This window comes from Tursiops truncatus, chromosome 5, assembly GCF_011762595.2.
Source record: "Tursiops truncatus isolate mTurTru1 chromosome 5, mTurTru1.mat.Y, whole genome shotgun sequence".
Lineage (NCBI taxonomy): Eukaryota > Metazoa > Chordata > Mammalia > Artiodactyla > Delphinidae > Tursiops > Tursiops truncatus.
The window spans coordinates 34,084,741-34,110,269 of NC_047038.1; the positions used below are offsets into that span (position 1 = coordinate 34,084,741).

The following is a 25,529-nucleotide window of genomic DNA, read 5'->3' on the forward strand; positions in this document are numbered from 1 at the left end:
GAGGAGGAAAATGAGAATCTGAAAGCAGGGCTGGCCTTAGACCTAAGCAGTATGAACTCAACCCTGGTGTCCCTGCTGTCACCGATAGCCCTCAGACTCTACACCAGGAGGGATGGTCAGCCTGTGGTCAGCAGAAGTGCTGTTATACCACTCCTGACTTACACTGGCTACACATGCAAAGTGAAGAGGCTAAACAAGCTTGAAAACAAAGTTGAATAACTAGAGAAATATTTTGGCCTTAATTATTTCGATGTTACCATATAGTTTGCTATTGAGAATAACCATTGGGCTTCCGGGCTTCCCTGGTGGTGCAGTGGTTGAAAGTCCACCTGCCGATGCAGGGGACATGGGTTCGCGTCCCGGTCCGGGAAGATCCCACATGCCGCGGAGCGGCTGGGCCCGTGAGCCATGGCCGCTGAGCCTGCGCGTCCGGAGCCTGTGCTCCGCGACAGGAGAGGCTACAACAGTGAGAGGCCCGCATACCGCAAAAAAAAAAAAAAAAAAAAAAAATAACCATCTACAAAGTAGCTTTAAAAAGCAATTTCTTTTCATTCCCTTTTGCCTCACCGAGGTGGCAGTAATTCAGGCAGTAAACAGAAACTTCAACAAGACAATACTTAGAGTGCATTAAATAAATATAAATTTTATTAAAAACACTCACATAGCGTTATCAGGAATGATATAATAATAAACGCTTTCAAATAACCTGCATTCATAACATTACAATACTTACAGTATTTATAACCATCCTCAGATTTTTACAGACAACCAAACATCTCATGAAAATGAAATGAAACTGTTTTTTAAAAAAGCATAGAAAAATGCACACAGATTCATTATATTAGTGTCAAACTGCAAGTTTCCTACACAAGTTAACCACTAGCTTTAGAAGTGAACTGTACACCACTGTGCGTCAATCAAGATGAAAAATTCATTCAAGTAAAGTTGACACCACTCAGAAGCATTTTCAAGTATGGCTATATAGTCAACCTGATATTCCTATATAAGCAAATTGGAGATCTGCTTTCCATTCATTCTGAGGCAGGTTTGATATTTACAATTATAGATCTGATATTTACAATATGCCACTCAATTTCCTCTCTTCCTCCCTACCTAACCTCTCCTCAACCCCCCAAACTATACTTCCTGCTCTTGTTGGCCAGCAGTTTGACAAATGACAGTGGAGGATACAGAAACCAAATATTCACTCGTATCGGGATGGCTGACTCAAAACCAACACATGTGCATGAAGTAATCAAATATGTGGGGTGAGATATACGGTATACGCAAAATATTAAAATCATGCAGTTTGACAAATACAAAACAAATGTTCTTGAAATGCCTGTAAATTGGTTACAGCCAAAAACTGGAGACATTTTTTTAAAAGACAAAAGCCAAGTTATAAAGATTTGACCAATAAAACTCAAAGGCCTCTGTTGATTAAGAATTTATTTGAAATGTTAGTAAGCAAAAATGTACACAGACTAAGACATAATTGTACAGCTGATTGCACACCATCCCCCTAAGTGTTTTGTTTGTGTAGAGAAGTCCTCATGGATCTGTGCCTGTATCGGTTACAGGATCAAAACATCTTTATTTAGAGAGTTAAGGACTCTAGCCAACAGTCACTTGCCAAACTCCTGCCTTACAATTTTCCCTTTATCAGCTCAGTGCATTCTATTTTCATGTAATTTTTTTTTCTGCTTGAAACAGTCAAAAGATTCTCCAAACTCTTAAAATGCTTTTCTTTACAATAAAAAGAGCCAACAGATTTACAAAATTAGTTTTAGTTACATCAGGACATATACAAGTAAAATAGGAGGGATTCAAAATAAAAGGGTTAAATCCCTGAAAAAGAATATATTTATTAACCTACAACAATTTTACATAAACACAGGTGACATGTTGGCATAAGGAGAACATGAGCTGAAATATCCCTGAATTTTTAGAACAAAAGGTTGAAGTTCAAGTTATACTTGCTAAGAAATCAAGTATTGAAAAAAGGTATGCTTTTTTTTTTTTTTAATAAAAAAAAGACTTGGAAAAAAATGATGGTACACAATGCTATAAGCTTTCACTCTCAGTTCAATATCCTATTGCCAAACTAGTGTTGAGGTATATGACAAATAGGAACATCACTCAAACCTTTAATGAATTCTTAGCTCACATTATGATATATAGCAGGCTGAGTAGCACCATCATGATGTGAATTCTGCTTCAAATCCATATATATATATATATATATATTTAATTTCTTTTTACAGTACTAAAATACTAAAGCATTGCGTTAAAAAAGTTTTGTTTACAATTTAATTTACTTACTATACATCTCTTTCACTTCTTTATACAAATTAATGATTTAAAACCACCACAGCAAACCAGCTGCCTGTTTTTTTTTCTTTTAATTAATAGATTCACATGGAACTAACCCTGTTTATTAATCTTATGCAGGCATCAGTCTGCTCAATCTTCCTGGTAAAGAGGACACTTAAGCTAAGAAATGACAACATCACAACGTACAATTATCAACACAAAGGCAGCGCTGAAGAGCATACAGATCCATAAAATAGCATTGCTTAAGTGAACTAGCTTTGTTGAGTCTGTAGCATGCGGTTAATCACTACCTGCAGTTAACAGAAAATTCTTAAAACTCTACATATTTGAGCAATGAACTTGCCATACAATTTTGTACAAAACTGTTTTACAGTATAGCATGTGAGATGAGCACCAGAAAACATGTGTTTTGTGGACTAATGTATTCCCTTGAATCCAATAAGTCCCGTTTTGGATTTAACTGGCTGTAATAAAAATGGACACATTGCTCATCAGCAGATGCATGGCTAAAAGCAAAAATATTTTAAAAGCTTTGTTTCCTTAAAAAAATCAACTTTGCATTCTAAAATGAAAGTAAACTTTTTTTTTTTTAAACGTCTCAGTACCTTAGCATTGTTCAAGTTGTCAAAGCTTAGGTAGACAAAGTGCTTCTAAAACACCATTTAAAATATTTATAGATATACATGTTTGTGCACATATACATATTTGTGTGTATATATATATGTACATATATATGTTTATTGTCCTACAAGGACTTCACTGGATGAGCAAAATCCAGAGGCCTTTAAAATGTCCACATTTTAAAAACTAAGCTTGTGTAAGAATAGGTAATTATGATTAAAAACTTGAATGAAAAGGTACCCCCATTATTCAAGGGCATTGCAGTACACTGATAGCATCTTGATGATATAAAGGCATTAATTTTCAACTGTTAAAGACACCATTTTCTTAGCACCATTTCTTAGAACATCCAAACAAATTCAGTGTTTTGCTGTCTATTCATTTATGTTCCTGTAGCTATTTTGATAAATAAAAGTTAATATTAAGATTACAGTAAAAACTGCATGTTAAAAAGCCATAATTCCAGTATTTCAGTACATTGTATATTCAGCACCAGATGGTATTTTAAGATTCCTGCCCCTGTAATACTACAGTACTTGTTTGATTTGTGTTCCACGACTATGCAAACTTGGTATTATTAAAAGTGGTCACAGATGTGTAGAGCTGTAAAGGGGGAAAAATATCACATTTAAATATCATCTCGTCCAATAATAGAACCAGTGTTTAAAAATGTAAATTGTGGAACACTTTCTTCTCCACCTTCTTTTTGCATAGAATGCTTTGGTCTTTTGCCTAGATTCCATCTGTGACCACTTGGGAGTCAGTGGAAATTAAGTGCTATGGTAAGATGACCTCTTTCTTTGCTGGTGAGCTGAGGTTCCTCTCACCACATTTGTCAGGAATACTGTGTCCTTTCCCCACTGCCCACATCATGCGAACTACACTATGGACAGATTGGTTGTGGTCTTTTCAAATGAGGTAACCACAAGGGGCGACATCATATGTATCTGTTGTAAGGCCCCGTGACCCTAGTGAAGGCGTATGGAGATGTAGTTACTGTGGAGTCTGTGGTCATGGACATGGTCCTTTCGGCAAGGGACTTGATGAAGCGCAGGTACGTGGGCTCGGCAGGTTCATGCGGCTCAGTGGGCTCCCGTTTCACTTTTTTGCCGTGGGTTTTCTGAGGCACATAGTCTGGGCCATACTTTTCACACTCTTCCTCTTTCTCGCGGGCTTTCTCGGCCATTTTGGCTTCCCAGAGCGCCAAGCCATGTTTTGGCTCATTCATGCTCTTGTGCTGGTAGAAGACGAGTGAGATCCTGGTGGGGTGATTCCTGTTGGGATTCTTTAAAGGGGTGGTGGCGTGCAGCTCGCGCTTTGCACACTCGATGAGAATGGACCCATGAGTCGGAGCCACAGCCACTCCCCCAATGTCAGGGTCCAGGAAGCTCTGCTCGCTATCAGACCAGACCTCGTCATTGTCCTCGGCAGCACAAGGCTGCTTTTCCTGACTGCCAGCGTCGTGCACTTTGTGGAAGCCTTCTTGGACAGAAGCAGCTCCATCATGGTTAAGACCTGGAAGCGTCTTAGATAACCCATTCGCCGTGTGGGAGAGCACGTCATTCTCCTTGTTTGGGAGATGCAGGGCATGAAGAGAGCTGTTGAACATGCTCGGAGCTGCACCGTAGTTATGGATTAAGTGAGAAGGTGGGTGATGCTCACCATTTTTATAGTCTGTGTTTGGATTGCTCAGATTGGGTGGTAATCGAGAGGCAGCCCCCATGAAGTGGCCATCCATCTCATGAGCGGAATACGGAGGAAATGTACCTACGTGGTGTACATTTGGTCTAAGAGTACAACTGCTGAAGGCATCTCCTTGTATATTTTGGTTTCCGTAACCTAAGTACTTAGAAGTAAAACTCTGGCTATTTCCGAACCTCGGCTGGTAAAGCGTATGGATGGGTGGTAGATTTAGCTTAGACAGAGGATCTTGGTTTGGATACCTGTATAGATCCATGGGCTGAGACTGGGGAGAATAGGAACCCAGATATTGGGAGCACTTGTCCATTGATATGTTTCCATTGCATTGATATGATGATGGATATTGGTTATTCTGATTCAAAAGCCCAGGGTAGGGGCTCATGGGATTAGAAGAATTCAAATATGAACCTGCAGCTTGGGATGAGGTGGAATAGAGGTTCATAGGGTTGGCGCCTCCATAAATATCTGAAGTGTGTGAAGAGCTTGGATAAGGACTAACTGGATTGGGCCTTCTCGTGTATAGACTGGTGGATCCAGAAGACGTGTAAGAGCTGACAGACTCTGACTGAGGGTTATCAGTGAAGGGGTGGTGTGGCTGCTGCAGCTGTGGTGGCTGCTTCGGTGGCTGTGGAAGCTGCTTCTGCAGTTGGGGCTGGGGCTGCTGCATGACTGGTCCTGAAAGTCGCAGAAGTTCTGTGGACAGGATAAGAGAGAGCGAGGACAAACACGCTTGATCAGCACTTTATGAGAACTAGGGAGGATGCCTACATGTATGTGAGAACCATCAGTAGAATTATGCAACACCCATCACACGAGGACAAGAGCAACGTCAGAGCTCTCTAATCACCGTCTGGCGTCATTTTTTGTGTCTAAAGCATTAGAAATAAAATGGCAGAGCACACAGCAGTACATTTTGGAAAATGGTGAAAAATGTAATAAAACATCCAAAAGCCATTCCATTGAGAGCATCGTGTTCTCTGGAGCTTCTGCGCGTTTGATCAAGCCACACTCTCTACTTGAAGTGCCCTGCCATCTCCCTGCCCTTCCTTGACACAGTTATGCCTTCCTCAAGGAAGCCGTCTATAAACCCAACTTCTAGTGCTTTCGTAATACTTCGTCATAGCCACTGCAAACATCAGTCAGATAAAGCAACAGTCATAACGTACTGGAATTATCCATTTTTAGTCCCCTCCTCACCTTACTGCAAAGTAGTCCCTTGAGGGAAAGGACCATGTCTTATTTTACTTTATTTCTCCATTGCCTGGCATGCAATCAAATATGTTAAATAGGTAACGTAGCAAAAAATTTGTTATGGAAGATTCAGCAATGCTATGAGAAAAAGAATGACATCCATTTAAATACCCAGAGCACCTTATACAATTGGCAAACGCTACTTCATTAGCGTGCTTTCCAGGAAGGAAATTAACACAGTTGTAGATACAACTTTAAAGGAACTTTCAGCTTTGTAAATGAAACTTTTAAAAGTCATACTTCTGTTTCATGACCACACTTAAAAGAAAGAGTAATATGAGATGAGAACGGATAAATGGAGCCGCAGTGGCAGTCCTGAGAACTGAAACAATCACTGCAGAGGCCAGTTAGAAGGAACTAGACACAAAGTTCTAACTGATTGTACTTTATAGCTAACTTAAAAGAGATATCAGGGAGTGGATAGGATTTACTTCTCTTAGTGTAAGTCAACCAATCAACAAATGTTTATTAAACATCTTTGACATATTATTCTAAATGAGTTTTATCCTTGAGCTTCAAAATCAATCAGTAGGGAGATTTGACTTTGTGACGCAAAGACGGTTGGTTCTAAGCAGAGCATTATACCAATGCAAAAGATATGCATTTTTCTTTTGTTAATAGCTAGGCCAATACCATCTCTGAAATTTGGATATGGACATCACATTGTATGATTTCTCCTTTTAGAGTCTTAACTATAGACAAAGCAAGAAACAGAATATCTACTAGCGTTGATAAATAATGCCCTATTGCTACTACTACAGATGTGATCTATTTTGATGAGTAAAAGCTTTTTAAGAGCTATATGTGGATTCCCCTGGTACACCTCAGCCTCAACATGGCTAAAGAAAGGTATCTTACTTATTCTCCTGGCCTTCCCTCATAAATCTTATTTTCAAACTTACCTCAATAAATAGTACTGTTTTAATTATCTAGGCTTATAACTTTGGAGTCATCCTTAAGTATTTTTTCTCCTTCATTCTAATGGTTTGTCACCATCGTATTGATAATCATTTTGGAAGAATTCGCTTCTGTCATCTCTTGCTATATCTTCATTGCTACCACCAAAATTCAAGCTCTTATTACCTCACTCTTGGTTTACTGCATCAATCTCCAAACTATTAGTTCCTCTGCCTCTAATTTGGCTTGTCTGTCATTGACAGATTAACACTAATTTCACCATATCACTTACCATAAAACTTTGCCATTTATTATAGAATAAAATCCAAACTTCTCCCTCACACTGGGGCTGATGCAATACCTCACTACCATCTCCAAGAACAAAGCCTGGGCCTTGCTACTTTAGAGAAAATTCTAGTACAGAACTAAGACCATGATCGAACATAACCTTCCAAAGTTAACAATGTTCGTTTTTAAAATAAGTGTCACGTGGCATACAGTGCTTCACATTAAATTTACCTGCCAACTGTTTCACCTGGCTTCCATTTTCAATCTGTTTGGTGCGAGAGGAGGCTGACTTTTCCTTTTCATTCTTATTTGTGCTGCTCTCCAAAGAGGAAAGCTTTTCAGCCGCAGCTTTCTTGGCTTCTAGTTTCCTTTGTCGGCATGTCTTGACTGGCTCTGCTAACATCCTGACTTTCCGTCGAAAAGAACTCAGTACCTGAATGGCACCATTTCGTTTTTTCTCCTCCTGAGCTTCTACGCTCCCAAACTCATCCACATCAGAGACTTTGTAGAGAGGCAGAACGTGGAGCTGCTCATCCTCAGGTTTTCCTCCAATTTCTCGATTGTCTTCTCTAGTGAGGGTGCATACCTGGCAGGGAAATAAGACAGCACAGACTCAGTTTCAGTCCAGATGACAGCTGGTGTGTGTGTGCGTGTGTTTTCCCTTCTCAGTATTTACATTTGTGGTGCTGGCCTAGTGGACCAGATTGGTTTGTTAACCATAAAACCACGATTGTCTGTTATTAATGAAAATTGCATCAAAATGTACATCAAGATAAACAAGTTCATGTTGACTTTTTTTTTTTTTTTTGGAATCTATCAGGAACCGTTACAGTCACTGCAGTGACACTGTTCTTCACATACATTTCTGACTAAGGGAAGAAGCTTCAAAAAGAAGCTACAAGTTTCCTCTACCAAATGACTTCCTCTGCTTTTGGTAACATCACATTCGCCTCATCTCATACTTTGTACACAAAGAGATTTCACATCTTTCCTCACAGCTAACTCTCCTTAACTGTGTTTAAGAAATTTCTACAGGATACCAAAGTGAAATCTAAATAATGTAAAATTGAAGATGTGATTGATACAGGTAATATTTAAGTTAACACTGCTTCTACCTTTCTTTTCCCTCCTCTGTACTTTATGAAATCTAACTTACTGTTTCTCTTCTCACTCATTTCTCTTCTGAAAAGAAAGAAAAAAAAGCTACTTCTGCTGCTTTGATAATTTGATGGTACTTTATTTCTTTTGTTGGCCACAATCACATTGGCTTTGATGAAAGATTGTTTGTTGGTTTTAAAATGCTAGCTTTTAGTATTTAGTGTTTTTAATTAACGGAGAAAATGCGACCACAGTTACTTAAAACCCAAGGTAATACAAAATCATTGAAAGATACTCTTGAAAGGAATGTGATGATTACATTAGATTTACCTTTATAAATAAGTTTAACATGCAATGGTATTAAAATGGGCATTTCACTTCGTACACATAAGTCTTCCCAAATCCTTGCCTCTGAGCACTTGTAACCTTTTCCCACAATTGATCCCTACTCGCTTCTACCTCTCCAGTGCTGCTTTCCATTTCACCTCACAGAATCTGTGACCTATCAGAGACAAATTCCCCTTCAATCAAAAACTTTCTCATCCTCTGCCCACTCTCCATCACCTTGCTGGAGAGAAACCTGGTTCTCTTCAAGACCTACTGTAGCTCCAGCTATCATTTATTTCTTCTACTTCCCAGAATCTAGCACAACCTCCAAATGATGAGCAGGTGTTCAACACCTGGTGAGTGATGGTGTTAGATATTGTGGATGATAAGTCTCATGTTTGTTCTCCTGCATCAGAAATCAGCAAACTAGGGCCTGTGGCCAAACTGCCTTGCAGCCTGTTTTTGTACGGCCAGTGAACTAAGAATGGTTTTTTTGCATTTTTAAAGAACTTTTTATTGAAAAAATCCCAAACAAAGAATATGACAGAGATCCTATGTGGCTTGCAAAGCTTTTAACAGAAAACTTTTCCAGCCCCTGCTCTAGACCAATACCTTCTTTGTTTCTCAACAAAAATTTCACACCAGATTCCTCGAATTAATTCCACTACTGCCTCCTATCTCTCTGAATTCTTTTCTACACTATAATTTAACTATAGTGCCTGCCTTCTATTTTCCATGTTAGGTCTCATTGGTCATCTTCCTCAATTACACCTGTATCCATGTTGATAACTCATTAGGTTGATTAATTTACAGTTTCTGTACTTGAGCTTTTTCGTTCTTTATCTCCACTCTGAGTCATCTCTTTAGGTGCAAGGCCACACCCTGGGTTTTGATGGTACGCAACACTGCTCCCCCCTGAGATGGATCCATTTTCTCCCCTTACCAAAGCCTTCAAATACAAGGACCAATCCATTTTACCCACTGTAATATGTACTTACAATGGGTTCTTTTGCACTTTGAACTTTCTGTAGTAGTTGGTGTGACATCGACGATGCATTTTTCATTTATACTTTTCTCTGCAGGCTGGACTGGTACCTTAGCTCGTATATGGCTTTTTGTTTAACTGATTATAACCTACTAGATATGTGACAGTGAATTTTGAAAGAATTTTTTTGGGCATCTGATTGTAGCTGGAGAGCCTTAGTCACTGGTTTAGATTAGCACCAAGAATTTCCATGTTTTTTTTTTTTTTTTTTGCGGTACGCGGGCCTCTCACTGTTGTGGCCTCTCCCGTTGCGGAGCACAGGCTCTGGACGCGCAGGCTCAGCGGCCGTGGCTCACGGGCCCCGCCGCTCCGCGGCATGTGGGATCTTCCCGGACCGGGGCACGAACCCGCGTCCCCTGCATCGGCAGGCGGACTCTCAACCACTGCGCCACCAGGGAAGCCCAAGAATTTCCATGATTTTCACATACTTGTCAATACAGTTTTCCACTAATGTGACATGCCAACCTGTTATGAGAGTACTAGTTATGCAAAACAAGGTCACCTTGCAATAGCAATCATTCATGAAAACACTGTTCTCTGCAGGGACACCGGCAGAAAACATATTACTCTAAATGCTGCTAACTTCCAGTCCTCTACTCTTCAACAGGACATGCTGCTAACCTCTCCTCAGCACCACTTACCAATGTGCTGCCATTCTGCATGTTGTGCAAGTCTCTATGGGCATGAGCACAGAAGTCCAAACATGCAGTGACCCCTGAGAATGGACGGCCTTCCTTCAGACCCAGACGGCACTCTGGTGCTCTGTGTTCATATTCAATCTGAAAAACGGAAGCGAGTGTGTGACTGGGGAAGTACTTAGGCATTTCAAATCTTTAGGCACACATTTGACAAAAAAGTACAGGACCTGTGTACTGAGCAGGTCAAAAAGGTTCCTTAGTATTATATTTTATATCCCCAAATACAATGGAATGACACAAAATAGAGCAAATGCCTTGACACAGTAAAGTTATTTAATAGTGTTACTGAGATATAATTGACTTACACTTTAAATATATGCTGTTTATTATACTATTTGATTATATATATATATACACACACACATACATAAACATACATGAAACCACTACCACAATCAAAATAATGTACATATCTATCATTCCCATAAGTTTCCTCATGCCTCTTTATAATTCATGCTTCCCACTTTGTTCCCAGGAAACTACTGATCTGCTTTCTGTCACTAGAGATTATTGTAGTTTGCATTTTCTAGAATTTTACATAAATAAATCCATTTTGAGTTGATTTTTACATAGGGTGTGAGATTAAGAGTCAAAGAATTTTTTTCCATATGGATATCCAACTGTTCAAACACTGCTGGGTAAAAAGTTTACACTTATCTCATTGGATTGCCTTTGTTGAAAATCAATTGACCATACATGTTGAATCTATTTCCAGACTCTCTATTCTGATCTTTTGTTATGTAATGGTGTGCTGGTGTGTGTGTGTGTATGTATGTGTGTATATGCCAATAATCAACTGTCTTGATTACTAGTAAATGTGGATTTGTAGTAAATCTTGAAATCAGGGAGTATAGGTGTTCAAATTCTGTTCTTTAAAAAAAAGTTTGACTATTACAGGTTCTTTACATTTCTATTTATTTTAGAATCACCTTGTCAATTCCTTCAGAACACCTGGTGAGATTTTGATAGGTCATGTACTGAATCCATTGATTAATTTGGGGAAAACTGAAATCTTAATAATACTTAGTCTTGTGATCCATGAACATGGTATATCGTCCCATTTAGGTCTTTTATAATTTCTATCAGAAATGTTTTGTAGTTTTCAGTGCACAGGTCTTGTACATTTTTGTCAGATATATATTAAGAATTTCATATTTTTGATGCTATTTTAATTGTTATTGGTTTTCATTTCAATTTTTAATGGTTTATTGCTAGTATAGAGAAATACAATCGATTTTTGTATTTTGCAACTGTGCTAAAACATTTATTAGTTCTAGGAAGTTTTTTGGTAGACTCTTTGGGACTTTCCACACACATGTTGTCTGCAAATAAGGATAGTTTTATTTCTTCATATTCAATCTGTATCCTTTTTATTTTCTTTTTCTTGCCTATTTCATGGTCTAAAATTTCCAGTTAGATGTTCAATAGAATAAGATACAAGGATATATTATACAGCACAAGGAATATAGCCAACATTTTATAATAATTATAAATGAAGTATAATCTTTAACAATTGTGAATCATTATGTTGTACATGTGAAACATATAACATTGTAAATCAACTATACCTCAATTTAAAAAATTAGGCTGTCACAAAAAGCTTGCTGGCAAGATGAGAACTATTCTTGAAAACATCCCTTGAATTTTCTTAAGCAAACATTCATTTGATAAAGAGTAAAAAGTATTTATTTTTATTATTGTATGACAATTGTATATTAAATTTATGTTTATAAATATGGCACAGAGAACATCTTCAACAAATAGCAAAACCTACTTGAGAAGTTAAAAAAAAAGATTTTAACTAGGAGTGGTGAGAATGGATATGCTTTTCTTGTTCCCAATGTATAATGTGTTCTTTAAAAAATTTAGCTTTCCATTTACTGAGTTTTCACAGATGGCAAAGCCTACCTTAGGTAATAGGCATGATCCCATCACAATAAAATAGCATTAAAAAGTTTCATGTCACAAAATGGAGCAAAGAAATTACAGTTCCACCTAGCTGAGCAAGTTAAGGAATGAAATGCTTCTTTAACTTGCTGCTTTACCATAAAAACACTAAACACTTTAGTTCTTCACCATTATGTGTGATGTTAGTTTTAGGTTTTTAATCTATGCCCTTTATCAGGCTGAGAAAGTTTCCTTCTATAGATGTTAAATTTTGTCAAATGCTTTTTCTCTATCTATTGAGATAGTTTTCCCCATTATGTTGGTTAATATGGTGAATCACATTGATTGATCTTTGAGTGTTAAATGAACCAGCTGCTCCTGAAATAAACTCCATTTGATCATAATATATTATCCCTTTTACACATCGTTGGATGTATTTAGATGAAATTTTGTTAAGAATTTTCACATCAGTGTTCATGAATATCATTGGACTTTATTTTTTCTTTAATGTCCTTGTCTGACCAGGATATTTCCAGCCTCATAGAATGAGTTGGGAAGTACTTACTCCTTTGCTACTGTCTAGAAGAGTTTCCATTGAACTATTCTTTCTTTCTTAAATAATGAGTGAAATTTGGAAGGGAAATCATCTGGGCCTGGAGTTTTCTTTTTGGGAAAGTTTTTAATTACAAATTCAATTTTTAAATAGATATAGGACTATTCATGGTACTTTTTCTTTAGTAAGCTTCAGTAATTTGTGCCTTTCAAGGACTTTGCCCATTTCATCTAAGTCATTTAATTTATTTTCATAAAATTTTAATAATGTTTTCATTATTATTCTTTTACTATCTGTAGGATATATAATGGTGTCTCATCTTTAACTCTTGATATTGACATTTTGTACCTTCTCATCTGTTCTTGAACAAATTGACTAAAAGTACTAGCTGTTGGTTTCACTGATACATTCTGTTTTCTGTATTCTATTTCATTGATTTCTGTTCTTTAGTTTTTCCTTCTTTCTGCCTTTTATATGGCTAAAGTTGCTCTTTTTCCAAGCTTCATAGGATATAAACGTAGATCATTGATTTGAGACTTTTATATAACATTTCTGATATAAATGTTCAATGCGATAAATCTTTCTCTAAGTAAGCTTCATAGCTGCATCCCACACATTTCAATGTCACATCTTCATTTTCATTCAGTTTGAAATACTTTCTCCCTTGTGATTTATTCTTTGGCCCATAGGTCATTTAGAAATAAGTCACTAAGTTTCCAGATATTTAGGGATTTTGTAGGTATCCTTCTGGTACAGATTTTCAATTTAATTTCATTGTGATCAGAGAACATATTTTTTGGCTTTTAAATTTATCAATACTTGTTTCATGACCCAGAATATAAACTGTTTTGGTAAATCATCCTTGTATATTTGAAAATAGTTAATTCTGTCATTGCAATGGGGAGTTCTATACATAACATCAATTTCGTTAAAAGTGTTGTTCAAGTCTTCTGTCCCCTTACTAATTTTCTGTCTACTTGTTCTAATGGTTTGAGAGAGATATATTGAAAACTGACTGTATCTGTAGCTTTGTTTGTTTTTAGTTGTATCAGTTTTTGTTTAATAAAATTTAAAGCTATTATTAGATGCATAGGTAGGATCATCATATTCTCTTGCTAAACTGACCTTTTTATCATTATAAAATGATCCTCTTTATAATACTCTTTGCTATGAAATCTACTTTGCTATTAATGCCACTCCAGCTTTCTTTTGATTGACATTAGCATGGTAGTTCTTTTTTTTTTTTTTTTTTTTTTTTTTTTGCGGTACGTGGGCCTCTCACTGTTGTGGCCTCTCCCGTTGTGGAGCAGAGGCTCCGGACGCGCAGGCTCAGCGGCCATGGCTCACGGGCCTAGATGCTCTGCGGCATCTGGGATCTTCCCAGACCGGGGCACGAACCCGTGTCCCCTGCATCGGCAGGCGGACTCTCAACCACTGGCACCACCAGGGAAGCCCAAGCACGGTATTTCTTGGTTCTTGCTTTTTTAAATATCACAATTGTTCTGTATCAATGTGATTATTCAATATCACAAGCTCTGCCTTTTAATTGGGAATGTTAAAAAAAATTATATTTAATGTGGTTTTTGATATGGCTGGGATTAAATATACCATTTGCTATTTGTTTTGTATTTGTTTTAGTTTTCTTTTAGTTCCATATTTTAAAATATGTTTTGGGATTAATTCCATTCTCATCTCTTTACTGGGGGATTACTTACACATTTTTTGTTAGTGGCTCCCTGCTTTAAGGTTTACAGTGTAGTGTACAGTCTATATTCAAATAATATGCCATTCCATCCATATATGACATAAGAATCTTACAACAGTATACTTCCAATCCCCAAGCCTCTGTGCTATTTTTATATGTTATAAATCTTAAATTACATTTTTAATATATTTTAAAATAACAAACTATCTTGTAAAGAAATTTTTTAAATAAGGGGAAGAAGTCTTTTTACTCGCATATCTACTATTTATGATGTTTTCATTCCTTTTTGCCAATCTAGATTTCTATCGTATCATTTTTCTATCAGAGGGCTTCCTTTAACGTTTTTGAAGTTTTAGTCTGCCGGTGGTGGTAAATTATTTCAGCTTTTGTATGCCTGAAGAAAAAAAATCTTTATTTTTGTCTTCACTTTTGAGAGTTGTTTTTACTGGTTATAGATTTGTAGATTGATAGTCTTTTTTTTTTCTTTCTGTGCTTTAAGGATGTTCTTCCTCTTTTTTCTTGCATCTTTCTCAGACTTTAAGTCTTGTGTGTGTGTCATCCATTTTTTCCCTATAAGTAATGTCTTTTTTTCCCCCATCTACTTTTCACATTTTCTCTTAATCACTGTAAGCAAGTTGATTTTAATGTGATTTTATATAGTTTCTTAATATCTCCCCCCCCCCACCACCATTTGGGGCTTGCTGAGCTTCTGGGATGAATGGGTTTATAGTTTTGAACAAATTTGAAAAATAATTGGCCATTATACTTAAAAATATTTTTCTGTCCTCCTTTTGGGACTCTAATTACACACATATTAGTGTAATAATATTGTGCGGTGATGTGATCTAGTTGGCTTTATTCTGTTCCTTGAATAAAAATGTATACAAAATCTAGCTGGTCCTTAGACTCATGCCATCTCATAAGAAATACCATGCAGGGGTCTGTGAATGGATTACTGGAAATTTATCTCTATGTCTGGAAGACAGTTCTAAGTGCATGGCTTTCTGATGGTGTAAATCTGTGCTGTTCAATACGGCAGCTACTAGCCACATGTAGCAATTTAAATTTAAATTAATTAAAATGAAAAGTTCATTAACTCAATTGCACTAACTGCATATCAAGTGTTCAGTAACCACATGCAGCTAGTAACTACCGTTCTGAACAGTGTAGACAGAAAATATTTCCACTGTCAAACAAAGTTTTCTTGGTTTAAAATGTCATCTCCACACATGACGAAAGCACATGATTTTGAGATTTGAGCCTGCTAATTCAGTCCTAAAGTTTAATGGTAAGATAACCATAGAAAAGATAGATAGAGAAATATAACTCTACTGGATAGACATAAAGGATATTTAAGTTAAGAAAACCTATATGCTAATTCCATGGAGCTAACAGAAGAAATGCTGTGAAGACCCAATGAAGCTTAACTTCAGCAATAAGAAGACTTTATGAAATCAAGGAACAAAGCAAAGAAGAACATTCATATATGAGAAATAAAGGTACTATATTCAGTTGGGGGAAGGAGGCAAATACCAAATAGTAGACTTCCACAGCACCTATAACCTTGATGTGTTATGTATACTGTAGGAAAAGATCACATGGCTGTTTTCTGGGGTCTCTAAACCATGTTAAGACATATGGATAAACTTTCCAGTAGTACCTACCATGCAATATAAAAAACACCTTATTCGTTCTTAGCCATCAGTTGATTTAGTTTATATAGACATTACATTTATTTTTTAATGTATGAATGTATGTATGTATTTAAATTTTATTTTATTGTGGTAAGAACACTTAACATGAGAGCTACACTTTTAACAAATTTTTAAATGTACATTATCGTTGACTATAGGTACGATTTGTACAGCAGATCTGTCGACCTTATTCATCTTGCTTAACTGAAACTTCATGCCAATTGTTTAGTGTATCTGTCTACACATTTACTCATATACAAATATTAAAACACATCTAAGGAATTATACCTAATCATCTTGTTATAACTTAAAAACTTGGGGGTACCTTCATATTTTAGATATTCCAGGTTCAGGAAATGCATAAAATACTCCAAACAAAAAGTAATAGTGTAGAATATAAATGCTTAGATAATCAAGTTTGTATGAGATAGTCTATAATAGGAATCAAAGGAGTAAGAACATCAATGCTTGTTGTTCTGTCCCTTTCCCCAGTTAAAGCCATTTGATTAATAGCCCCTATAAAAAATTCACTCAACAGAAAATGGCCAAACTTGAAATCTAGCAACATAGACTCAATTTATTTTCTTTTTATAGCTTGATTTATTATTTTGCTCACCAGAATTATTTTACAACAGTAGCAAACCATTCCTTATACTTTTCTGTGACACTGATTAAAATAGGTAAGGTTGTAAAAATAACAATATTAATCTCACTGTTATTAATAGCATTTAAAATAATTTTCATAGACATTAACATATATCTCTAAATATCTAGGTTGTGACATAAAACAACTTATAAAGAGACAGTCATTATTAAAGTTGCGTCCTTTGCTCCCACTTAAAAAAAAAAAAAAAGAATTGAGGTTTGGGGAAAATGTTAAAGTCCACAATGGAAACAAGAATAGCTAAATTGTTGGCTAGAATTGGTGCCCTGTCTGTCTCTGCTATGTAGACTAATCTAGTCCCCTTATAGTCTTTAACATTATTAAGTAAATGACAATGTTTGCAAAATGTGTCATACGTCACGCTTTCCCGTACCCATACTGCTGTGTACTCTGTTCTGAATACCTTCTCATCACCTCAAGCTTTCCTCCATCTATCAATCTTCCTCTTCCTCTTAAATCTTTAACCTCTCCTATTCCATTGCTCCTACCCCCAGTCCTTCCTTCACTGGTTTCTCTTCCCCCACTCACCCCTAAAATGTTAAATATTAAAATCATTAGCCCCTTCTCCTCTTTGTAATCTTCACTCTGAAAAATTGTATTTACTACTAACTATTTCCTGCATTTTGATAATTCCCAAATCACAGTGCTAACCTGGATTTTTCTCCCGATTTTTCTTTTAATTATCCTAGAAGTATGTCAAACCTAGCACGTCCAAAATGAAATTTGTCATCTTCTCCTTATCTCCTCCAAACTTAGTTTTCCTCACTGATTCCTAATACTAATACAACCATCTGTCCAAGCCAGAAATTTGGTGGACCCTCAAATTCTCTCTTTTGCTCGTTCTCAAATCTGATTGGTCACTAAGTTTATAAGTTCCACCAAATATTTCACATACTTATTTCATTTTCTCTATCACTACTGATATTTCGTTAAATTAGGACCTTACCGTCTCTTGCTCAGTGATTGCAACAGCTTACTTCTCTAATTTAATCTTCTATAATCTAAGCTGTATTTCATTTATTTGGCTTGAGTGACCTTTTCAAGTTAAATCACTTCACCCTCACTGTCCCCAATATACACTTAGAACACCCCAGTGGTAGGCCTCTTACCTATAAGATAAAGTTCAAAGATCTTGTATGGCCTCCAAGGCCATTTGTGACCTTACATCTCTACTTTCAGGGAGAACCTTTTTGTTCCTTCAGAAATGTGCATACTCCTATCCCAGCTGTTATCATGTTTTTCTATAGCTGGCATTTTACATATCTGTCTCCTCTAAGGAAGGAGTTTTGTGAGGACAGAGAATCTGCACTGCTCATCTTAATGTCCACAGTGACTAAACACAGCATCTGGTTCATAACAGGCTTTCAGTTAGTGCTTTTGCTGTTGATGTTGTTGAAACAGTGTAGACTTCACAGTCTTTTGCCTCCTTCACGAGCATTTCTGAACAAATCACCTGGCCTTCCATATAGGTATAACCCAGCACACACTTAGAAAATAGGAAAGGAAAAAGATAAAGGAAAAATCTAGCAAAATCTGACATATCTCGACACATGTATATACACTTACAAAGTAGTACACCCATAGCTTTACATGTATAGACTTGCTGTGGAAACAGTTAACAGGTGGTTAGAACCTATAGTATGAGCCATATAATTGCAATTAATCACTAAAGTCTGCTTACAGAGATAAAATTATCCATATGAGAACAAGATTAGTAGGTAAAATAGCTTGTGAGCCTTAAAAGCTCATTATCTTTACAGATTAAAAGACCAAAAATATACTCTTTTGGATGGTGTAGTTTTCATATATCAAATATTCATATATCAAAAACAGAACACTGCAGTGGTTTCAACAATTAGGAAGAGAAAAAGTTAGAAAAATAAAGGAAAATCGTTGCTTCAAAAATATTTTTGGAAAGATAGGCCACCAATAATGAGTAAGTAAAGTGTTCTAATCATTGTCAATAACTGTTTAAACTTACCTGATTATTATATGCATCAGGTGCAAGTTTCTTGTATGTTGGTGCCATAAGAGTGGACAGGTTTTGTAAATGAGACTCCAGTTTCTCTTCCTGTATAAAATGAATAATTCTACATATTAAATTCTAAATCCATTCTATCCATATATGAGAGAGGCTATCAATTAGATTTTTTCCCCTATATCTTAGATCCAAATCACAAATATATACCGTCTCATTAAATATCGGCTTGGCCAAAAAGTTTGTTTGGGGTTTTCCCATAACATTGGCCAACCCAATAACTAAATATCATCTTAACGTGACTATTTCTAAGTGAAAAGCATAGACCTATTTTTGTATGTGCTGTTAAATGTCTAGCTCTTTGGTATTTACATGAGATTAATCAATTTTCTACTTTGCATGCAGATATTTGGCATTTTATTAATATAAGTCTATGCTGGTAGTAGGATTAGGAGAATGAAGCCATACGGTCTTTAAAAGGTCACATTCTCTATTCTTCTCCAATTAGTGGCCGAGGAAGATGAGCTATTGAAAGGATTTGTTTTAATCTATTTCTAATCTTTATATTTTAAATGTTTATAAAAAATAGCATTACAAAATTTGAAATGATCACTCCATAGAACTAAAAATTACTATGTGATTCAAATATGAATAAAACCCTAAGAACTATAATGTGGTATATATGAAAAACTTTGTAAAGTTTACTTGAGAGGTATATACTTCAGGTATATTCGCCCCTACCCCCAAGCAAAGAATATGCTTTTTTAAATGGTAGGGGATGATACTCAGTTGTTCTATTCATACTTAGAAGTTCTCATTTCACATTGATATTTCTCTAAAAACCTTGGGAGATGTAAGCAGCTGGCAGAGGTATACTTGCTTGCATTTTAGAAGGTGAGGAGGTTTCTGACTGGAGTCCTCCTACCTAACAGAGGGAGGATGTCACTAGCCATCCCCTGCATTTGTTTACATGAAACAGAGTGATAAACATTTATGAAGTAGTGGAGAAAATGCTCTCCAGTGTGAAAATTAAAAGTGTAAGACAGTAGGCAAAATTGCTATTCATTAGGTTTATCAAATATTTGTGTTTTCTTATGCAAAGAGGATATCTAGCACATTAATACAGCTTATTAAAATGTTACGATTCTATGAAAAATTTATATCATGACTTGAAGAGCTTTTGCACTTTATTAAACTTCCACTTACTATTATAGTCACAAATAATAAAGCTAACAAATTTTTCAAAGGGACATATAAAAATTATATCAATAGTATAATTGCATATTTCAACTGCATTTAAAATTTGAAAAAAATTATAACATGTATAGATTTACTAAAAATTTGATCATATATGAATGCTAAATATACTGAGGTTTTCTGATTATTCAATTAGCATACTCTAGAATACCATGCTACACAAAAGTTGTTAAACGTGATACTGATCTACAAGTTATATTTTGAGAAATATATATTCTAGAGAAGGACAAAAACCAGTGATGTCAATGAGAAATCAATGTTCATTTATTTCAACTACACCTTTATATTAAAATCTAAATATGTTTTAGTTACTTGAATGCATTTATTATAGTAACATTAAGGCATCAGATCTCATGGGTTGAAACTGTGACTAGAAATGGACTTTTATGAATGTGGCAGTCACGAACATGATTTCTATAATTCAGGTTCAAAAGATGAAAGTTCTAACACTGAAGTAGTAATATTTAGTTTTAATATGGAAATGACAGCTGTGTGAAACTCTGGAGTTTACATAGAAGACAAACAATAAGTGTAAAAGGCCATAAGTATAGTTTATGTTGATCAAACTTTATTACTTTAGTATCACATGGTTGTTATTATGCTAATTTTATAAAATATTATTGTGTGTGCCTACCGTTTAGCCAAAATTTTACTGATCTATCTCTGAGATGAAATTCTCTGTTAATGAGAGTTTGAGTATATTATATTGTTCACTTCATCTGTGCTCATCAATTCTCCATGAAAAATAAACAGATTATACATCAGGAAGTAAACAAACCTCTTTTGGGTCATCCCCAAGCAGCTTAAATTTTCTTGGGATCTTGCTCCTGGCAAACTTACATCCATTGTAGTACATGCTCCATGAACAACCAAAAGAAAAGGAGGCACCACAGGTCTCTGGGTCCAGCCCCTGACAGGCACACGTTCTCCTGAGAAATCAAAGAACCAAGTTCATGACTATGGAGAGCACTGTCCAGGCTATAAATCTCATATTCTGGGTGTCTACATTCCAAAATGAACGCAAATTAGTTTTGAAAGAAGTCTAACTCTATATTAAGCTGTGCCACAATCACATTAGAAAAGAACTATTTCGATTGGCTTTAAAAGACAACTTGAACAAATATTTTATTGTAGTATAATACACACAGAGAAAGTACACATAATTTTATAGCTTCTCATCACTCACAAATGAAACATACACAAGTGAGTGCCACTCAAACTAAGAAACAAAACATATACTTGCACCCCTAAATCCCGTCTTATATTTCCTTCCAGGCATTGTCCTCCTAACAGTAACTTCTGTCAGAAGAGATTAGCTCTGCCTACTTTTATCCTATATAAAATATACTATATTCCTACTGAATATAGTGTATGTATGTGTGTGTATATATATATGCCTATTTTTATACTATATATACTATAAACCTACTGAATTTGGTGTGTATGTGTGTATATAAATGTGTGTGTGTGTATATATAGTTTTGCCCATTTTTATACAACGTATAGTATAGTACACACACATATGTATAGTTTTGACTATTTTTATACTACATATAGTATGCTATATATTTCTATACTGTAGTATAAAAATAGGCAAAACTGTATGTGTATATGTATATATATGTACACATATACATACACACACATACATAACATACACATGTATATGCAGTTATCTAGTATAAGCTTATTTGTGTCTTCTTTTCTTCAACATTGTTTGGAATATCTATCCACATTGTTGCATGTAGTTATACTTTATATTGATGTATTTATTCACTGAGTACAGTTTCTATTATATGGATATGCCACAAATTAATCGTTCCACCATTGATGGGCATTTGAGTGCTTTCTAGTTTTTAGCTAAAATACAGTATTGTGACTTCACATCCCAAGTCAGTTATATCCTAAGGGCAATAGACAAACAAGCAAAGAAACCAAACATTAAAAACAGGATAAAACAACCCACTAGGAAAACTATATTCAGTAGGTATTTTTTCACAGCTGTACTGAGGTATAATTGACAAATAAAACTGTAAGATATTTAAAGTATACAACGTGATGATTTGATACAAGCATATATTATGAAAGGATTTTCCCATCAAGTTAATTAACACATCTATCACCTCACATATTTTTTTTTCTTGCAACGAACATTTAAGTTCAACTCTTTTAGCAAATTTCAGTTATATAGTAAGGTGTTATCAACTGTAGTCATTAGATCCTCAGACCTTACTCATTTTATAACTGAAAGATTATATATATCCTTTTACCAACCTCTCCCTATTTCCCTCATCCCCCAGCCTCTCACAACTTTTCTACTCTGTTTCTGTGAGTTTGACTTTTGTTTTTTTGTTTTTGATTCCACATATAAGTAATATCAGGTATCTGTCTTTCTCTGTCTGGCTTATTTCACTTAGTATAATCCCCTCCAGATTCATCCATGTTGTCGAAAATGGCAGGATTTCCTTTTTTAAAAGCTGAATAATATTCCTCTGCGTGTGTTCACAAACCACATTTTTACCCATTTATCCATTGATGGACACTTAGGTTGTCTCCACACCTTGGTTACTGTGAATAATGTTGCAATTGGAATGCAGCTATCCCTTTGAGATAATGATTTCATTTCCTTTGGATACATGTTAAGAAGTGGATTGTTTGTTTATGTATGGCTCTCCTGACCTCACTGGACAGCAGTAGTCTTATTTGTAGTAATGATATTATTTTGAAATTACTTATGTATGTTGTGACATGAAGAAAACATTGTTAATGTCAAAAATAAGAATTTCAGTGTAAGATGAAATAAGTCTAAAGATAAGTAAATACCCTGTAAAATCCTATGAACAAGAAATAGTATGAACTCACGATATGAATTAAAAAGCTCAGATTTTCTCTTTCAAAAAAAAATTACTTCCTATATCAGTCCACTGAAAATGCCTAAAGTAACAATATCTTTGTAGCGATGGGCACATCTGGACACATACTGTGATCTCTAAATATCATTTCTCATTGAAATGAATGTAGGTTAAAATCCATGAGGGTTTTTTTTTTTTCAAATGAGTTAATAATGATACCAAAAAGAAAGAACAAACTAACTGATCATTTTTGGATGGTTACAAAGGCACCAAATCACTATTTTGAAATTTCACAACTAAAGATACTTACCATGCATTATTCTGTCATTTGTTTACAAATTATATTTAATGGTAACCAAACAGTTGATAATGAAAAGTTCTTTAAAGAATTCCGTCTAATAAATGCAGAAGGAATGTTATAATTAGAAGTTACAATTTTACAGATGTCAGCAAAAACGGCAGAATAAGGATCTCTGAAAATACCCTCCTCCACAAAAGCAAAAGGAAATCTGGTAAATATGGTCAGAATCAACTCTTCAGAAATATGGAAATTAACAAAAGACTTGCAGCAGTCCTGGAAGCATTTCTTCAAGAAAGGCAATGAAATTTTGGTAAGAAGCTAAGCTTTACAGTGTTTTAACTTGCCCTATTTCCACTGTCCCCAGAACTCCACGACACCCTTGAAAACCAACAGCCCACATTTACGGTGAAAATCGGCAGGCTGGCAACCACTGGAGAGGGCAGAATTAGGCTGGATATCCTCCAAAGCCCCATTCCTAGAGAAATGTCATTATTTTACCTATTTGGTAGTTCTCTAGAAGACACCACTGGCAAGGCTTTCTTCATTTGATCTGACTTGGAGTTCACCTATTGTATATAGCCTTTTCCCCACTGGAGATATTTGTTGAAAATAGTCAGAGGCAATTGTTGAACATTGCAGCTGCCTGAGGTCTTGGTAGACAAAACTAGCTAGACTGACCAAGAAAAAGAGAGAAGACCCAAATTACTAAAATATTAGAAATGAAACAGAGGATACTACCAATGACCTTATAAAAAGCATTATAAGGGAATACTATAAAAATGATCTATCAACAGGTTAGATAACTTAGATGAAATGGACAAATTCCCAGAAAGCACAAACTACTGAAACTGACTCAAGAAGAAATAGAAAATCTGAATAGACCTATAACAAAAAGACTGAATTAGTAATCAAAAAACTTCCCATGAGGATAAGCCCAGGAGTACATGATTTTGCTGGTGAATTCCACTGAACATTTAAAAAATTAGCCCCAATCCTTTACAAATTCTTCCAAATAATATAAGAGGGAACCCTTTTCAATGTATTCTATGAATCCAGTATTACCCTGAAACCAAAAACAAAGACATCACAAGAAAACTATAGACCAATATCCCTTATCAATATAGATGAAAACATCCTCAATAAGATACTAGCAAATGGAATCCAGCAACCTATACAAAAAATATACATTATGGCCAAGTCATATCTATCCCAGAAATGCAATGTTGGTCCAATGTATAAAAATCAATCAATATGAAATACATTAACAAAGTGAAATGCAGAAAAAGCATTTGAGAAAAGTACAACACCCTTTCATGATAAAAATACTCAACCTAAGAATAGAAAAAAAAATCTTCCTCAACCTGACAAAGAACATTTACAAAAACCCTACATTTAGCATCATACCTAATGGTGAAAAGCTGAAAGAAATCAGAGACAAGCAATAGCTGCTTGCTGTTGCTAATTCTGTTCAATATCTACTGTAGTAGGTTGTAGCCAGGGAAATTACGCAAAAGCATCAAAAAAAAAAAAAGAAAAAAGTAGACATCTAGATTGGAAATGAAGAAATTAAACTATCTCTATTTGTAGATGACATGATTTTGTATGTATAAATCCTAAGGAATCCACCAAAAAAATTTGGCACTAATAAACTACTTAAATAAGCTTGTAGGATATAAGAGTAATATATAAAACCCAATTGTGTAAGTGTATCCTGGCAATGAACAATCCAAAAAAAAATCAAAACAATTCTACTTAAAACAGCATCAAAAAGAATAAAATATTTGGAAATTTGACAAAAGACGTGTAGGACTTGTACACTGAAAACTATAAAACATCATTGAAAGAAATTAAAAACCTAAATAAATGTAAAGACATCCTGTGCTAATAAATAGGAAGACTTAATATTGTTAAGATGTCAACACTTCCCAATTAATTTGCTGATTCAACAGAACCTCTGTCAAAATCTCAGATGGGGAAATTATTAAGTTCATCCTAAAATTCATAGGGACATGAAAAGGACCCAGAGTATCCTGTAGGATACTGTAAAGATCCTGTAAAAGAAAAACAGTTGGAAGATTTATACATCCCAACTTCAAAACTTACTATAGCAACTACAGCAATCAACAACATGTAGTATTGGCATAAGGATAGATATGTAAATTAATGGAATAGAAGAATCCTGAAATGACACATACATCTTTGTCAATTTTCAACAAGAATGAGAAGACCATTCAATATGGAAAAAACAGTCTCTTCAACAAATGGTGCTGAGACAACTGGATAGCCACATGCAAAAAAATGAAGTTGAACTCTTATCTCACATCATAACAGTGATCAAAGACCTAAATGGAAGAGCTAAAACTATAATACTCTGGGAA

At 35.4% G+C, this 25,529-nt stretch overlaps 1 protein-coding gene across 6 annotated transcripts in view; it reads right to left on the reverse strand.

Moving 5' to 3' along the window:
* Positions 1-623: 623 nt before the first annotated feature.
* TET2 (tet methylcytosine dioxygenase 2) overlaps positions 624-25,529 on the reverse strand; it is a 133,635-nt gene continuing 108,729 nt past the window's right edge. Inside the window, exons 7-11 of one of the 6 annotated variants that reach the window (XM_033856808.2) lie at positions 20,777-20,927; positions 18,745-18,834; positions 10,204-10,341; positions 7,324-7,678; positions 624-5,349 (exon numbers count right to left, since the gene is read on the reverse strand). In XM_033856808.2, the coding sequence (XP_033712699.1) occupies positions 3,893-5,349; positions 7,324-7,678; positions 10,204-10,341; positions 18,745-18,834; positions 20,777-20,927 (2,191 nt within the window). In that variant the 3' untranslated portion in view covers positions 624-3,892. The other 5 variants (XM_073805020.1, XR_012331922.1, XM_073805021.1 and 2 more) reach the window with 5 other exon arrangements.